General features: G+C 46.3%; 5 protein-coding genes across 6 annotated transcripts; 3 read left to right on the forward strand and 2 right to left on the reverse strand.

Annotated features, from left to right (window-relative positions):
- Nucleotides 1-4007: 4007 nt before the first annotated feature.
- On the forward strand, nucleotides 4008-5693 carry LOC115762810. Its single transcript, XM_030705168.1, has one exon. The coding sequence runs from the start codon at nucleotides 4134-4136 to the stop codon at nucleotides 5628-5630; it is 1497 nt and encodes a 498-aa protein (XP_030561028.1). The 5' UTR covers nucleotides 4008-4133; the 3' UTR covers nucleotides 5631-5693.
- A 3004-nt stretch (nucleotides 5694-8697) lies between these two features.
- Nucleotides 8698-9953, reverse strand: LOC115762948 (probable deoxyhypusine synthase). Its single transcript, XM_030705334.1, has 2 exons — nucleotides 9714-9953; nucleotides 8698-9660 (listed from the first exon to the last, which is right to left on the reverse strand). The coding sequence occupies exons 1-2, from the start codon at nucleotides 9903-9905 to the stop codon at nucleotides 8764-8766; spliced, it is 1089 nt and encodes a 362-aa protein (XP_030561194.1). The 5' UTR covers nucleotides 9906-9953; the 3' UTR covers nucleotides 8698-8763.
- Nucleotides 9954-10053: 100 nt separating this feature from the next.
- Nucleotides 10054-11600, forward strand: LOC115762949 (nedd8-conjugating enzyme Ubc12). 2 transcript variants are annotated; one of them, XM_030705336.1, is made up of 4 exons: nucleotides 10054-10283; nucleotides 10368-10583; nucleotides 10657-10958; nucleotides 11178-11600. In XM_030705336.1, exons 2-4 carry the CDS (start codon nucleotides 10478-10480, stop codon nucleotides 11316-11318), a joined length of 549 nt encoding a protein of 182 aa, XP_030561196.1. In that variant the 5' UTR covers nucleotides 10054-10283; nucleotides 10368-10477; the 3' UTR covers nucleotides 11319-11600. The 2 variants fall into 2 exon arrangements, with proteins under 2 accessions (XP_030561196.1, XP_030561195.1); XM_030705335.1 differs by having other exon boundaries at nucleotides 10371-10583.
- A 214-nt stretch (nucleotides 11601-11814) lies between these two features.
- LOC115762946 (mediator of RNA polymerase II transcription subunit 24) lies at nucleotides 11815-17196 on the reverse strand. The gene is made up of 7 exons (XM_030705331.1): nucleotides 16981-17196; nucleotides 15030-15116; nucleotides 14803-14960; nucleotides 13900-14745; nucleotides 13484-13844; nucleotides 12615-13432; nucleotides 11815-12551 (listed from the first exon to the last, which is right to left on the reverse strand). The coding sequence occupies exons 1-7, from the start codon at nucleotides 17068-17070 to the stop codon at nucleotides 11927-11929; spliced, it is 2985 nt and encodes a 994-aa protein (XP_030561191.1). The 5' UTR covers nucleotides 17071-17196; the 3' UTR covers nucleotides 11815-11926.
- Nucleotides 15341-16970, forward strand: LOC115762947 (dnaJ homolog subfamily A member 3, mitochondrial). The gene is made up of 2 exons (XM_030705332.1): nucleotides 15341-16062; nucleotides 16128-16970. Exons 1-2 carry the CDS (start codon nucleotides 15480-15482, stop codon nucleotides 16874-16876), a joined length of 1332 nt encoding a protein of 443 aa, XP_030561192.1. The 5' UTR covers nucleotides 15341-15479; the 3' UTR covers nucleotides 16877-16970.
- Nucleotides 17197-17432: the final 236 nt, after the last annotated feature.

Consider the following 17432-nt stretch of genomic DNA (forward strand, 5'->3'; position numbering starts at 1 on the left):
GTCGGAACGTCGGACAAATGGAGAAGCGTTCAAGCTGACTGACAAATCGATTATTTGCAAGCGTAAAATAAAGCATTAAGCGAAATCAAATATATAAAATCAAATCAAATGAAATCAAATAAAATATGGTCTTACCATAGACACCACGAAGTTCGTGCCGTTCAGCCTTGGCTGCAAGCCTTGGCATATTCCGCGAAGGATTCAGCCCAGTTTAATTTGATTCCAAAGTCGCCTTTGCCGTTGCCAGGCAGCTGTTCCTCGTCCTCCTCCTGCTCGTCCGCTTCCTCGACTCCTGCTCGCTGCCAATTTCATCTACTTATTTCGCATTATTTATTGCGCCATGAAAAGCAGCAAACGCAAAACTTTGCATTTGCCGGGCTACAAAAAAAATATATACATATAGAATTTCCAGCTCTTTGTCCGAGCCAAACACTTTCGTCTACAATTTTGCAGCAGAATTTCATTATCAACGGATGTCGCTTAAGTGCACATTGAATTCAATTAAGAGCCAACACATGCAGAGGAAAAGAAAAAAAAACAAGTAAGAGGTTCTAGTCGGGAGCTCCCGACTTGGGGATACCCTGTACCCTCTTCTTCCAACATCAAATGCATATATATATTCTATTTTAGAAGCTATATGTCTAGTTTGCTGACTCTAGCTCTTATTATTTACCAAAATTGCCCACAAAACAGGATATAGATATCGATAACGGAGTAAGTTATCGATTATCGAAAACAAACTCGATCTGCGCGGGAACTAGGAGCACCTACATTCAAGGCTCTAGCTCTTATAGGTTCTGAGATCCTTGCGTTCATACATACGGACAGACGGACGGACGGACAGACAGACGGACATGGCTAGATCGACTCGGCTATTGATGCTGATCAAGAATATATATACTTTATGGGGTCGGAGATGCTTCCTTCTGCCTGTTACATACCTTTGGATTTTGCACAAATACAATATACCCTTATACCCATTTTTAATGGGTTCAGGGTATAAAAAGGGGGGGGGGGGGGGGCTGAGCGAGTTGTCTGTAAACTATATTTTCATGGTTGCCAATTGAAAATTGCATTATGTGCATCCCCCCCTCCCCTACCAGCACACACACTCGTCGCTTTGAACTGGCAAAGCCAAAAACCGCAGCTCAAACCCAACATGAGGTCAGGCTGCAGATCATACCAAATATTTTGTTGCTCTACATTTTTGGTTAGCTGTTGCCTAGAAACAGTTGGTTTAAGCAGTAAATAAAAGTTAAATTAGCTAACTAAATACGAGAAAAAAAAAAAAAAAACCCAACTCAAAGCCAAGCCAATTGTCATTTACAAATACTTGATTTACAGTCAAATTCTATTTGAAACCACAAAAAACTGCCTTTCATTTGTCTTCAAGTTTATTATAAATTTAAGCAACAATCATAACTATTATTAAGTTTTGATATTTATGAAATTTAAATACAATCAAGTCTGTAAGTCCAAGAAAAGTTCGATTCCTGGTTTGAAGCAACTACCTGCTGATTTTCCATCTCAGCTAAGGATTTATGTCTTGTATCTTAAAAACTGTTATTACACAAAATATTTGTTATTCATAAATGCCCGCTGTACTGAAAATATTGCAAGCCCTTGATATTTTCATATACAAAATGCGGGCTACATTTTTCATATATACCCAAAGTTTACATCTAGCAAAAATGATTAGCTAAATGGAACTTATGGGTCCAAAATTATTTAAGCTTTAAGGCTAGTTCTTTCTCAAAAGTTTTGAAAAATAAGCATGATTTGTTTAATTTAAGGTTAGTTTTATAGTACAACAATGAGAATTGAGGGTTCGGTAAACCGTATAACAGTATTTTGTTTATTTAGTTAATCTTCAATCTTAAGATCCTTAACTAAGAACGGGCACATTATTAAGATTTATCAATACGCCTATTCACCGTTTTTTCTTCTCAAAGCAGCTGCTTGAAATTTACAATCTTTCCCTACAAACTAAAGCTTGCGGTAATTATCCTTGCCTCTCACTATCTTAAATTGTTTATTATCGTCGCGTTGAGACAAGTAATTGAGAATCTAGCACCAATTAAGGCCATTAAACTTGGGCATATTGCCATACTACGGCTAGCTGGTCACACTTAATAGCTGCTAATTACGAACTTAACTAACTCGCCGTATTATAAGTTTTCACATGCATGGCCTCTCTTTTTCGCCTAAAGCAAAGTCATTTGAAATCCAACTGCCGTTTGCGCCTCCAAAGTTAAGCATTTGGCAATTAGCTTTAACTGGTCACACTTAAGAATTGCTTATAAGATTCTCAGGCTGAACTGCTTTTATTGCAGCGCCTAGAAGTTTCGCCGAGCCGAGCTTAGTTTCGCCTTGGCTCGCCTCAGAATTGTTATGCTGCATTGGCCAAGATGCTGTGTACGCTTCCTGCTTCCTGCATTCTGTCGTTTCCTCTGGCCACCGACCACGCCCCCAGACAGGCGGCAGCAGCTGCTGCGGTGGCCATTATTTCCTGTATTTAATTGCACTGCTCTCAGCTGCGGTTTTCAGCTACATTTGTTGCAGCCCGGACAACGATAATGCACTTTGGCCAGGTCCTCAGCTAAGCTCACCACACCTTACCCCACCACAACACACCACACCACAGCACTACACACCTCGCCGCTGCGAACCTAACCTCAACTTCTGCCTTTAGTTTGGCTGCTTTTCGCTACTTTTTTTTGTTGCACTTTTTGATGTGCCCTATTGGGCACTTGGTAAGGGTCGGGCGGCAGCGGGGCAGCCAACAAATGATTTATACTTTAATAAGCGTGCACAGGACATGCAGAGAAATTAGATGTGCCCGGCCCCAGGAATACCAGGAGAAGCGAGCCCGTTCCATTTCTTCTTGATGCGCACAAAAGGAATTTGCGCAATTTATGAGTGGAAACAAAAAAAAATATACGAACAAAAAATGCCAAAGCAACGGCAAAGGAATTAAACAGCATGGCCAAGGATATTGCCAGCTTATCGGCAGCAGGATGTGCGCCTCTCTCTCCCGCTCTCCCCCTCCCTCTCGCACTCTCTCTCTCTCTGTCTCGCAAGTATTTGCGGCACTTTCGTGCTATTATCCTGGCCAGAAAGGTGCGAAAACTTTGTGGAGCAAGGAATACCATTGACCTCAGTCAGCTGCCAACTGAACAGCGAAAACTGACACAAAACTCTTTCTTTGCAGTCAACGGAACATTCTCAAGCGAATGTTAAATGAGCCTTAGCTTTAAATTTGAATTTGAGAAATTTGCATAATTATCGAAATAGCGAGCCAAGCGAAGTTCTGAATTTTCATTAACATCGCTGGAAAAAGGACAAAAAAAAAGGACGCACAAATTAAATAAACAACAATTTAACGGTTGGATCCTTACAAGGTGCTCTTAATTGAAGGTATTTGGATTATTCCAAATGAGGGAAGAACATTAATTAATTGCTGTCTTTCTCAATCCCTCTCATATTCTTTCCCTATTTTTGCCTCTCATTCCCTATCAGTCTCTCATTCTCTCTCTCTCTCTCTCTCTCTCTCTCTCTTAATCTACTCTTTTTTTGTTTCCTCTACACACATTCTCATCTTTCTCTCTCTCTCTCTCCCTCTCTCTTTCCCTCTCTTTCTCTCTCTTTTTCGCTTTCTATCTATGAACAGGGTAACACTCGCCATTATATGTTTACTTATGCTCACTCTCTGCTCTCTCTCTCCCTCTCTGTCTCTCTCTGCCTCTCGCTTTCTATTACTCGAACTCTCTTTTCCTCTTTCTCTCTCTCTCTCTCTCTCTCACTCAGATGCTCTTCAATTCTCTATTACACTCTCTTACCCGTTCAAGTGCGCAGTATGCAAATACAACCTTTCTATGCGATTCTCAAAAATGCAACTAAGCATTACAGATTTTGATGTCGTGTTTAGTGATCATTAAATTGTGACTCCTTAGCTTCCTGGGCTCCCTGCTTATTTAGTTATTCGAAATATATAGATATTTCACATTCTGACATTCAACAGGACTTCGAAAACCTATAAAAAAATTCGTAGATTCGATGTAAAAATTCAAACAATTGGCTTAACATAAAACTGTAGATCAGTTCGCTCCCAAAAAAACAAAAAATCGGTCAAAATGAGTGAATTGAACGAGAACTCACTGGACCGACATTTCGTGTCGCAGCTGCAAATGATGTGCAACGTCTACTCGAATAGGATAAGCAAGTCGGACTTTATGATTAGCCAGCGCTGGCTGCAGCTCTTCCACAAGGCGGGCAAGCGGGACAAATATGCCCGGAACTGTCTGATGCTGCTCATGTATGGCCAGCTGCGGGAGATGGGCAAGCTGGGCATGCCCTTTACCAAACTGGACAACGCCAATCGCAAGCTGGAGGAGGTGCTTAGCGACTACCAAGGTAGGCTGGAGGAGGAGCAGGACGAGGACGAGGAGGAGGCGGAGCAGCTGCAGCTGCAGGAGCTGCCGGTCAACGAAGCGAAGCAGCAGCCCGTGCCGGAGTCATTGCCTCTGGCTTTGCCGGAGCTGCAATTGGATGTGCAGGATAATGAGGATGCGGCCTCGGCGCTGACAACAAATCTGTCCGGCTATAGCAACAGCACGCATCGCTTTACGCCGCGCGCTCCGGAGCTGGAACGCCTGGAAAGCGGCGACGGCGGCGGCGCCGGGCCATCCATTAGCTATGTGCCCGATGCCAGCTTCGAGCTGCTCACGCAGCAGAATCAGGCACTAATCCGAGAGATCAACCTGATGCACGCGCGCACCCTGGAGAACGAGCAGCGCTTCAGGCAGGCCGACACCAGCTGGCAGCAGCGCCTGACCCCGGCTCAGATGGAGCTGCCCAAGCCGCGCGCCCCGCCGCTGTTGCCCAGGCTGGAGCGCGGCATGCTGCTGGCCATGCGCCGGCTACGGGAATGGACAGCAGCCAGTGGACCATTGAATTTTCTACACATTTGCCTGCAGGATATGCTGGACGATGAGCCGGCAACACGGAAACAGCTGTTCGAGCTGGATCGCCGGCTGGAAACCGTGCTGGACAATATGCTGGAGCAGGCGGGCGAGCGGCGCGAGAAGAATGTGCGCATGCTCTACGATCAGCTGTTCAAGCAGCAGCAGGAGGCGCTCCAGAGCAAGCAGCAGCTGCTGCGCCACGAGCAGCGCGCCCTGATCCAGGCACGCCAGCAGCTCCAGGCACACGTCCAGGATCTGAAGCAGCGCGAGCAGATCTTCTGGGAGCAGCAGGCGGCAGCTTCGGCGACCCGTCAATGCTACTTGTCCGATTCCCGCCAAGCCCCCCCGGCCAGTCCCAGGGCGAGCAGCTGCCAGGCCAAACAGATGCCGCCATACGAGGAGCTGCTGCGCAGCGCCAAGACCCAAACCATACGAAATGGAGCCGGCAGCAGCGGCACCGGCAGCGGCACATGCGGCTGCTCCGAGTGCCAGGCCGAGAGGGAGCAGCTGGCACCATCCACTGCATCCACGTCGGTGCAGCGCTCCAGGCAGGTGATGACCAAGGAGATATACGAGAAACGCACGTGCCAGTACTGTGAGCCGCACGCCACGGAACAGTTGAAGGAGAAATTTCTGAAGAACGATGAGTTCAGCACCAAATGTTAGGAACTGACAATTAGCGCCCCTTTATATATACAAACTTATATATTTTCTACTATTTCTGCTAACAGTTCGCCAGATTGTTTTTATTTTTTATTGCCGAAATCAATAATTGTGAAGAAACACACAAAAGCCGAAGGTCTCGTGCAGTGCTACCCATTTCGACAATTTCCAGCTGAATTTGGCTATTTCCGGTGCTAACTTAGCCTTTTTCTGGCCTTCTATATTCCCAATTTACGCTCAGCAAGCTAATTCAGCTAGTTTTTGGCTATTTTTACATATGTTTCAGCTGTTTTTTAAGCGTAACTTGGCAGCACTGCACATGTGCATGTGTGTGCGCGTGCCTGTCAATTGCCAGGAACTGGACTCGCCAAACTTTTAATGTAGTTTTAATTTGCTCGTAATCACTGGAAACTTGGCCAGGACAACGGAAGAAAAAAAAAATGCGAACAAAAACAAAGCACAACTTGGAACGTATTGCCACGCACTTGCCTGGCCTGCTGAGCGGAAGACAACAACAGCAACAACAACAACAACAGCTTTGCTCGTAATTAGTTTTTAAGCACTGTGTGTGTGTGTGTGTGTGTGGCTGGCATTAGATATGACAGCATGCAGTTAAGCACTTCTTAACGACAATCCGGGCTGGCCTGTGTGGCTGCCGATAATGGCGCTCGGATAATAAGTGCAATTGATTTTCTTGCCAAGAGTTTTCCGCAAGTTGTGGCAGTTGGTGCCAGCCAAAGTGCAGCTGGATTATAGTTAACTGCAATTTTCTCTATTGCGCTAAGAACTGCTCTACAGTGGTGTCCCATAAATTGAGCGTGCCCACAGTGCAGTCGCTGAGCTGTTGCATTTGTAGCTCCAATCATTTTGCAATAATATTAAGCATTAATTTACGTTTAAATTTGAAATTATATTAGAATTATTTTAGAGCAGATTGAATGAGGCAATTATTTCTCTTACGTTAAGAAATGCATTACAGTGGAGTCCCATAAGTTGGGCGTACCCTCTGTGGGAACTATAAGCTAATAAAAGTGTTGCTCACGAAAGTATGCAACACTTCTTAATATTAGCATATAACTTTCTCAACAGCCCCAAAAACTAGAATACAGTAAGGTCACATTTATTGAATCAACCTAGTTAAAGGCTATGCAACATTTTTTATTTATCAATTTAATATAGTTGCATGCTCAGTTTCGTAAATAAATCAGTTTTAAGTTCGGTTTTGCAAAGTGAAATGTGTCACGCAGATTTTGAATAGTGAAAATCACCTTGCTAGCATGCTTAAAAGTATGCTGCAATAAATATTAAAATACGAATTTAGTGCCCGCACTAAAAAGTATGCTACATTAAATATACATAAGCTACTTTTAGGCCACATTTCTATGAATATAAACCAAGAATTCTTCTCTACGGCTTACCGAACGTGTCCTTGCAAAGGTCTAAAACAAAACGGTAGAAATTTAAATAAAGGAATAACTTCCATATTTGACAGCCCTCTACCTGATACACACCTGCAGCACGTTCTAATAGACACAAATAGAGCGAAAGTTCAAACGTTGTCGATTGCGAAATTTCATTTTTCTCTCATTTGTTGCCAAAAGTATTCCGAACATTTTCATAAATTTGATAAAGCAGAGCATTTGGTAATAAGTACATGACGGTTGGCTGAACTTCAAGCGACCGATCCAGTCATATTTGCAGCAAGAACAAAAACGAACATAAAAGTTGCGGCTGCAAAAAAGTTGCAAAGCAAATGCAGCAACCCTCTCCCCCCTCCCCACCCGCGCTGCATGACAATAGCTCAAAACATGTAACACCAACTGTCGAAGCGCGGCGAAAAAGAATGCGGCGAAAGAAATAACTGTGCGAAAAGTTTTTTTCGGCTTTAATGACGCGCACAGACAGCGACAACTTTAGTCAGACAGCAGGGGCTTACCGTTAGGTCTACTGATGAGGGGGGCTGGGGGGGGCCATAAACATAAAATTTGAGATCCTGGCTTTGCGGAGGGCGACTAACATTACCGACATAAAATTAATGACAAATTTGTGAGCTTATGCGAATGCATTGTTCCCAAAACAATTTCTGACTATTAAGCAGAAAGCGGCGGGGCGCGAGGTCTGTGCGGGAAAATGTGACAAAAGTGAAAAGTCGCCAAAGCAGAAGCATGGTAGAAAATTTATGTGCGCAGCAAACCCCAAGCAATTACGCCAACGACTTAGTTGCCTTTTTGCGTTTGACAAAAACCCGAGAAGCTACTGCTACGGCTTGTGGGTAAGCGGGGGGCGTCGCGGCAGCAGCCGCGGCCAGCGAGGACAGCAACTTTCGTTTTATTGTCAAAGCGTTATACAAAAGTTGCATTTTCGCCGTTACTGCCAAGGAGCGAAAAAGCAAAGTGCACTACGTATCCATTATAACGTAGAAGCAGCTATAAAAAAGAAGAAGCATTGCGGCTAGAGCTGCAGCTAGAGATGGTTCGATATATTCAACACGACACGAATACGAATAACGCACGAAATATTGTTATTTATCATGTCAACCTTGCTAAAATAAGTTCTATTTTATCAGTTGAAAAAAAAAAACTATCGAGATTTCGTTTTGTCATCTTTGTTTATACATTAGTAATTAGTTATTTGACTAAATGTACCTCGATGTTTTATTCTACTATCAATTTTATATACATTTTTAAGGAAGTATTCTGAAAATGAATACAATCACTGTTATATTAGCTAATTTTACCAACAGCATTCAGCATATATTAACTTCTGTTTTAGTTTCTATGCCCTGCTTGACACGAGCACGATGCCCTCCTCACGAACACGACACGCGCCCAGCTCTAGCTGCGACTAACCATTGGAGTTGAAAATGGGCCGCTTGTTGCATTTATCACATTTTGCACATCTTCGCACAGGGAACAACGCTTAATGGCTTCCTGCTGCCAATGCAGCCGCTGCGGCTAACAACTTTGCTTGGGCAGTTTTCTTAGTGCCCCCGCCCACCCCACACGACACTTTGGAGACTGGAGCAGTTGCCCATATTGTGGCTCAAAGTAGTTGTTAGAATGCGACCAGCAGAAAATTGGACTAGTTTCCATGGTCGTTTATGGAACATATTCACTATATTTACTTCTATACACAATTACAATGTGGCCTCTTTCTGGCTAAAGTGTCGTTTGGCGAAGGTCTCGCCCACAATGAGCGGAAAGACGAGAGTGGCCTCGGCGTACACCTTGACAGGGGTGGCCTCTTTGCGTATCTTGCCCCAGGATACCGCCTCGTCCGGTCGTGCGCCGCTGTCGCTGCCATCGAACTCGGAGCCCGTGTTTATGAAAACGGAATAATCGGCGCCGTTGCGCATCAGATTTGCATTGCAAATGTGATGCTTTATGAGGCCGCCGCCCACAATAATCATGCCGCTGTTGATTGCCTTGACGGCCATCGTGTTGAGTCGCCGCAGATCCGATAATATGTCCACAACCAGGCCAGGCTGGCGGAACGAGTGAAAGTACATCATGTCACCAAGACTGCCATCGGTTAGAGCGGGACAATAGACGGGTATGTGATTCTTGGCCGCCCAATAATATATGGAGCTCGGATCGGCAATACGCTCGCCCAGCCTGTGTATGATGCGTGAGGGTGACCAGACGGTACCCTTGCTGCGCTGCTCCTCCAGCATCTCGTCGAGCAGCGGCATTAGCCAATCCTCAAACTTGCAGTAGTTGTCATTGGGCACCAGCAGATTGCCAATGCGATTTATGCCACGTTCGCGCAGCTCTCGTCCGGCAAGCTCGAAGGAGCCCATAAATGTTGGCGCCAGGCATTTGATGAAATCCTCCTCCACGCCGCCGGCCGTTGTCACAATGCAGTCGATCATGCGATGCTCGGCCAGAAAACGCAACGTCTCTCGCATGCCCGACGATACCAGATTCGAGGTGTAACCCAGAAAAATGGTGCATTTGGTGCGCCGCCTGATAAACTCGTCCGTTTCGTGCAGATCCTGCTCCTCAGCGCCCAGCGGCTGAGCCCTGCAATCCAACTGCCTGTATATAGTATTGTGTAGTGTGGTTTCCAGAAAGCAAAACAACTTACCATTTTGTTGATTTCCCTTATGGCCAGGCCAAGATTCGTGGCCTGAAAGCCGGTGTGCGCATAGGACTCCAGCAGCTTGCTGTAGTTAATGCCCTGGTTGAAATCGTAGCCGTGCACCTGAGGCGTGTCTGCCGGAATGCATTCGCTACGCTTGAGAACTGCATCTTTGGCAATTTCGGGCTCTGCTGACATTGTCAATTAAACCTTTTTGTTTTTGCGCGTTGTTCGTAACATGTGCAGGTGAAAAACAATCGAATGAACTATCGATAGACACAACTGAGTAGACTGTTTACAACAAATGAGTTTTCATTTAAATGGCTTTTTATCGGTTTTAGTTTTAACTGTTTCCAGTAAAGTGTGTGGCAAAATTACCAAAAATATCGCATTTAATTGATAGCAAACGCGTTAGGTGGCAACTCTTTTAACATATCGATTATGACAGTGAATATACGGCCGACGATAGTGCAATCGATTGTTTTCGCTGCGCTACCTTGAGTGACAGGCAGAGAAATTGAGAGCTAAAGAGCAAGAAGAAGCAAGCACTTGAAACAACCAAACCAAAATTTTAAGGTACGACACAAAATTAAAGATATAAATGGCAATCGTATAAACAATTGTATACTTCAAACATGCCCACAATCTGATACACAAAAGCAGAAACATACAAACGGCCAGCCTGTAATCGAAGCGCTGAACCTCACAAGTGGAAGCTGTGCAGACGGACGACGCGAGCAAGCGCCAAGCGGGCCAACAAATATAGCAAAATGATTAAACTTTTCTCGCTGAAACAACAAAAAAAGGATGGTGATCAGACGGCTCGCGGTGGCCAGCAAAAGAAGGCTTCAGCTGCACAATTGCGCATACAAAAAGGTAAATATCTCTTGGCTATTTGGCGCCCATTACTTTGTGTTTTTCTTTTCTTAATAATATAATGTTCTTTTAGATATTAACGAATTGAACCTGCCCAAAACTTGTGCAACGGAGTTTCCAGATAGCGATGATTTGCTCAACTTCAAATTGATCATTTCACCGGACGAAGGTTTCTACAGAGACGGGCGCTTCGTATTTAATTTTCGCGTGGGCTCCAATTATCCGCACGAGCCGCCAAAGGTGAAGTGCGCCACGCAAGTCTATCACCCCAACATCGATCTGGAGGGCAATGTGTGCCTTAACATATTGCGCGAGGACTGGAATCCAGTGCTGACCATCAATTCCATTGTCTATGGCTTGCAGTTTCTATTTTTGGTAATGTGTTGCCAGTGTTGCCAACTGCTGCTTAAAAAAAAATAGCTGATTCCAATGTTGAAAATAGCTGAATGTTAGCAAAAAACGCTAAATCAGTTCAATTTTGGCTGTTTTAGGCTGAAAGTTGGCCATATGTAGCTAGGAAATAGCTGCATTGGCAACACTGAACGAAGCGTCGCCTGTAATTTAGCTTCTACTAACATTCCGTTTGGATTTTAGGAACCCAATCCCGAGGATCCGCTTAACAAGGAAGCCGCCGATGTGCTGCAAAGCAATCGACGTCAATTTGAATATAATGTAAAGAAGGCAATGCGCGGAGGTATCGTTGGCGAGACTTACTTTGAATGCTGTCTCAAGTGATATAGGAAATCAAAAGTCTTTAATTTAAGTAACGGCATCTGCCTGCTGCTGCTGCCTGCTCCAATGTTTCAATGATGATGAGTGCGCTTTTATTAGTTCTATACAAAAAACAACAAGCAGCGGGCATGGGACGAAAACAATAACAACAGGCAGATTGGTCGCAACAACAACAACAACAACCACAACAACAAATTATCGTAATAAAACAACCACTGCGAACCGAAAACGAGTCGAGTCAGCAACTTTTTTTTTTAGTCTAAAGCCAACATACATAATATAAATTTGTCATCATGTTTGTAATGCATTGAGGGAGACAGCTCCAAAAGAAAACAAAAACAAGAAAGAAAGAAAAAAAAAAGAGATATAAAAGAAAACGAATGTGAAGTTTTTCACGAATTGATAATTAGCTGATAGATAATACGCAAGCAATGCGACATGCTGGCATTTTAGTTCATATCATTTAATTACAATTGAACATGATTGTGTTGGCATTAGCTAATCAAAGAAACAAGAATGTATTCACTTATTCTTGTTTTTAATATATAAGTTTATTTTAGTATTTATCAATTAAACATGCTGCGCCAGTCTTATTGACCCAACCCAACTGCTCACAAGTGTATGCTGTGCCGCGCCAGCTGCATATTGCGCCACAGGCACAAATCGGCAACAGCCGCCTGCCGGCCGCCCTGCAGGCGCAGATCATAGAGGCGACTAATGAGGCCCACGCGTATATCATCGGTTGCCAGCACCTTGAGCAGCTGTTGCATCAGATTCGCGGGCAGCAGTCGCAATACGGGCGTCACTCGCTCACCGCCGCATTCGACCAGCAGCGAGATGAACTGATAGACAAAGACGGCCTTGGGCGAGAGCTCGTCGCCGCTGACAAATTGCAGAAAGACGCGGAATATGTGCTTGACGCTGGACTGCAGCGGCTCCTTGAGATTGAGTGGTGTGGCGCGCAGCTCAGCGCTGGGCGTGCTCAGCATGGCGGCCACATTTGTGCCGCTGCCGTCGGCAAAATCATTGGAATTTTCGTTGCTGCCATCGCCAATCACTTTGCGCACCTTGGCCGCGTTGGCTACGCCCTGCAGTTCGTCCTCGTCGTGGGAGCGCGAACGTTTCTTGAGCGCAGCTGCGGCGGCATTGGCCGAGCTACGCGTCTCCAGGCAGGAGATGATGCAGTAGACACAGAGTCGCGCCAGCACCAGCGACTGCGGCTCGTTGATGTCCTCGCTGCAAGAGATGTATAGCAATTAGTAAGATCACGTTGTGGCATAATTGCACCATGGCACGCACCCTTGACGACGCAGGATCAGCGGAGCCACTACATACTGCAGCAATGCCTCGGTGCTGCGCTCGATGTCCAAATGCATCACAGCGAACACTATGTCCATGCACTTGGCCATGTCACGCATGTATTTGCAGCTGAGCAATTGCTCCACCAGCTGTGTAACCAGCCAGGAGGCACCCCCTGCCAGCAGCAACGATTCCAGCGTCTGTGCCGCACGCACCGGCAAATGTCCAGCTTCGGCAACACAGCGCCAGCATTCGCGAAATTGTTCGATGAGCGGCGTGTGGGATATGAGACGGGATTTGGTGTTGGGCGCCGGATGCACATCGTGCTGCATTTTGCGTATGATCTGATAGGAGAGCGCCAGGCGTTCCTTGGAGTTCTCCTGGCTGGACAGCTCCTCGGTGGTGAGCGGTGCCAGAAATTGTTGGATCATATTCAAAGGCTTCAGCAGCTCCGTTTCACGCACCGAGTACATGTACGCGCACAGGAACGAGGTGGCACACACTGTGAAGCTGAAGAGGCGACGCTTCATGTTGTCCAATATGCTCTTCACGTCCGCCGAGGAGAGTGTTTCCTGCTCCCAGGCAATTAGCACATGATGCAGCACGCCGGGCAGATTGAGGCATATGTCCTGCCAGGTAAGGCTGCTGGGTTTCAGCTGTGCTGCCTCCGGCTTGCTCAGACTCAACAGCAGCTCGTCCACTATGCTGTCATCGCAAAGCGCTAGGATCTGGCGCGGATTCTTCAGCTTATTGCGCTCCATCATGCACTCGCGCACCCACTTCTCAAAGAAGGAGTCGCCTCGATCTGACAGCACCACCTAAAAAATCACCATTAGATACGATAATAGAAGCTACATGTGAGCACTCACATCCGATCCGTAGGTTTGCACAATGCTGGTGAGCATCAGGAAGGACACATCGAACAGCGTGGAGCGTATGACGGACAGTTTGCCCAGTTCACCGGGCAGCTGCTTGGAGTTCTCGTTGCACTGTATCAGACGCGAGACAAACGTCTTGAGCCGACCCTCAACGGTGGCCACAGATAGGATCAGCTCAAAGCTGTTGCCCACTGGCACCTGGCAGAGCACATTCACCATATCCGGCAGCTTGTTGGTGCACAACGTTTTCAGCACGCCAGAAAGTGGCACCTCGGCGCGTTTTATGAAATTAATGTTCGAGGGCGTCTGCTGACCATTGTCGCACTTCTTGAGCAGCATCGAGGCGGCCTCACTGCAACAAATGGACACTTAAATAAGAACTCCAACTGGTTTGAATGTATACGCACCGCTGGCTGGCGAACTTCTTGACATGAACATCGTTCACCAGCTGCTGTTTGGTCCAGTCGTTGAGCAGAAACTCAATAATATTGCACGAACACTTGGTGTCCATAAAGTCCAGCAGCAGATTGTCCTCAATGAGCAGCTCCAGTGCCTCCACTAGCTCGGGTATGTAGTCGGTGGCTGCCAATGGCTGCTCGCCCGGCACACGCTGCAGCGCATGCAGCTGCTTGATAATGTGCGGCATCTTGAAGAACATAAAGGCGCCCCACATCGTATCCGGACTGGTGTCGGCCACATTGCTGAGCGTGAGGAAACCCGCGCGTATAATCTCATAGAATAGACGTGTGTTCGTATAGCCCTTGAGCCGCTGCAGCATTTGAAGTTCGGCCACATAGTATGAGGTGTCCTTGCAGGGATTCAAGAGCACTTCAACGGCGAGCAATGGTTGCACACAGCACGAAATCTTTTCCACCGTGGGGCATGGGTTGAGCGTTTGCAGCTCCAAGTGCTTGGCATCGATGTAGGCCAGCTGCTTGAGCTGCTGCTCGGCAGTTGCCGCGCTGAGCGTAAAGTTGGAGTTGGTTAGCGATGCCTTGATGCTGGCATAGAGATCACGCAGCCTGTCCAGGGACTCCAACTCCTCGTGACAGCCCACGTTCAGCATGGCCAGCACGAACTGTTGCTGCGTCAGATGCTCGATGAGCAGACAGCTCTGGTCCAGCATATAGGACTGCTCGGCGCTCATCTCGCCGCGCATCTCATACTGTTGCAAGGTGCGCGCAAATATTTGCATGATCCACAAAACCAGCTGCACCACGGCGCCGGGCAGCAGCGACTCCTCCGATTTGATGCTGACAAAGAATAGAGCTTTTAACTGAATCTTTATTTGGCAAACAATTGGGACTCACCGACAGGTGATGCCGTCTATGATGCTGACCAGAAACTCCAGCAACGCGGTCACACAATAAACGCGCCCCAGTTTATCATATTTGGCTATGCAGCGCAGCACCGCGGCATGCGAGACGAGGTGCGCGCACAGCGAGTGCTTCAGATAGTTCAAAACCAGCTGCAGAAGGAGAACAAATGGATTAGACGGATGTTGCAAATTGTTCAAGAAGTTTATCTATATATTCACCGAATTCGCTGTGGAGCCAATGACCGCCTGCTGCAGCAGACAATCCGCCAGATTGTAGACATCGCCGCTAACACCGCGCGGTAGGACCTGAAAGTAAAGGTAAGAGTATGTTTAAGTTTATTATAATATGTGCATGAAGACAACCTAATGTTGGCCTTAATATGAAATGTGCCGCTCCTCACTAATCGACCAACTGACGGGCTGATTGACGTAGGCCCAAGTTGCCTTGGATCTAAATTAGAATCTTCAAGGAAGCTGTGTCAACCTAGTGCCAGCTGAGCAAAATGTCATTAGGATTCAGTTGAACTATTATAGATTTAAAATTTGGGGTACCTATACGCACAACATACAAAAACAAACAACAATCTTCAAGTTATTAACAAAAACCAGACAATCACATCAAATATTGTATAGTTCCATATAGTTCTTCAATTTTCTATTACGCGTTAAATGATGTTTCGTTTAAATTTGCAACGCATTCAGGGTTGTTTCATGAGTAGTTTGAGAGGATCATTTCGACGGCGTCCAGTTGTGGGCGCTGCGTGTGTTAAGCTGGCGGCGAACAACGAGGTTGTCTGCAGCAGCGGTTGGCTGTGGAAGCGCCTGATCAGTCAGTATCAGTTTCGCACCAAGAAAGAGGTGTACTATCCAGATCGCAAGTCGGAAATGAAACGTCCGACGACAGCCAGGCAGGCGCTCACCTTGAAGCCGCAACAGCATCGCGGACTGCCCAAGGATTACTATTACAAGGTGCTGGGTGTGAATAGGCATGCGACTATACAGCAAATACGCAGCGCCTTCTATGCGCTGGCCAAACGCTATCATCCGGACTCGACGCACTCCGAGGAGAAACTGAAGCACTTCCAGGAGCTCTCCAATGCCTACAACATATTGACGGATGAGACAAAACGCTTGGAATACGATCAGCTGGGCGGCATTAAGGATGAGCAGGCATTTCTCGAACAGGCTGGCAATCCCATGAACATCGATCTCGGCTCAAGGAAACACGATGCCAGTGGCAAAAGTCCAGATGGTGCGTGTTGTGTAAATCCCACAGCGATATTCGTCCAATATGCTGAGCCCTTTTCCTCCTCCTAGATATTAAAAAATTAACTGGCGGCGAGTTCGATTTACCCTTGACCTTTCTGGAGGCGACGGTTGGCTGTAAGAAGCGCGTTGAATTGCGTTATTTGCGCAAATGCGAAAGCTGCAAGGGCAAGTCCCAGCTGATGGCCAATCGAGATCTGGGCAAGGAGCCGTGCCGGCGCTGCAACGGCACAGGGAAAGTGACCACAAAAACAGTGACTTTTACCGCGGTGAACACCTGTGGCCAGTGCAAGGGCAAGCGGTATATTAATCGCAATGATTGCGAGACCTGTGAGAATCGTGGCTATGTAACGGGCAATGTCGAGGTGCTCATTGCCGTGCCATCCGGCTCGATGGCCGGCGACGTGATCCAAATCGATAATCCGAACACAAAGCAACGGGTTAACTATACCCTAAAGGTGCCACCAAGTGATTACTTTCGTCGCATTGGCAATGATATACACACGGACAAGCATCTGAACATCTCGGATGCCATACTGGGCGGCACTTTCTCGGTGCGCGGCCTTTACGAGAACGTCGAGGTACGCGTCGAGGCTGGCACCCAGTCCCACACTCAGGTGGTGCTGCACAACAAGGGGGTGCGGACGCGTGACGGTGTCGGCAATCACATTATCACATTGAAGGTGCGCATACCGCGCAATCTATCCATGAAGCAGCGACAGCTTGTCTTGGCCTTGGCACAAGCTGAGGATCCGGTGTTTGAGTTCCATAAGAGTGGCGTCAGGAAGATGAAGAATTAAATGAGGGATCGTATATGTGCATACGAAACTTGTTCAAAAATTCTCAATGTAAACAGCTAATCAATTTCACAGTAAACTTGGGATTTGTAACATGTATAAATCACCTTTTTTATGTTTATGCCCCACTGTGAGTCTGTCCAGCGTTCACGCCATGCCACGTTAATCAACTGAAGGATCTTGTTGTTTTCCTTCATGCTCGGCTCTTTAGAATTTAACCTTCGCGTTATTCTGCAGTTAATACGAGTTTATTTCATTATACTTGGGGCACAAGTCCCATAAACAATTATATGAAAGTGTATCAAGAGGAAGCACTGTTTATATTTTCTCAGCGAGCGTGTGTGTGTGTGTGTTTACTGTATGCGGTTTCTCGCTAGGGATGATGCAAAAATATCGATACCATCGATCTTTAATAGTACTCTTTGCTGCTATCTGAAGTACAAATGTACTAAATCAGGTATAGTTTATTTATTCAACAATACGCTATATTCTGTTTTCCTAACAACTGTGATTCCTAAAAAAGCTGCATTAAGTACGTGTACATAATTAACAACACAAA

The sequence above is a fragment of the Drosophila novamexicana genome, unplaced genomic scaffold (genome assembly GCF_003285875.2).
Source record: "Drosophila novamexicana strain 15010-1031.04,08,12 unplaced genomic scaffold, DnovRS2.1 tig00000644-arrow-pilon, whole genome shotgun sequence".
NCBI classification, from domain to species: domain Eukaryota; kingdom Metazoa; phylum Arthropoda; class Insecta; order Diptera; family Drosophilidae; genus Drosophila; species Drosophila novamexicana.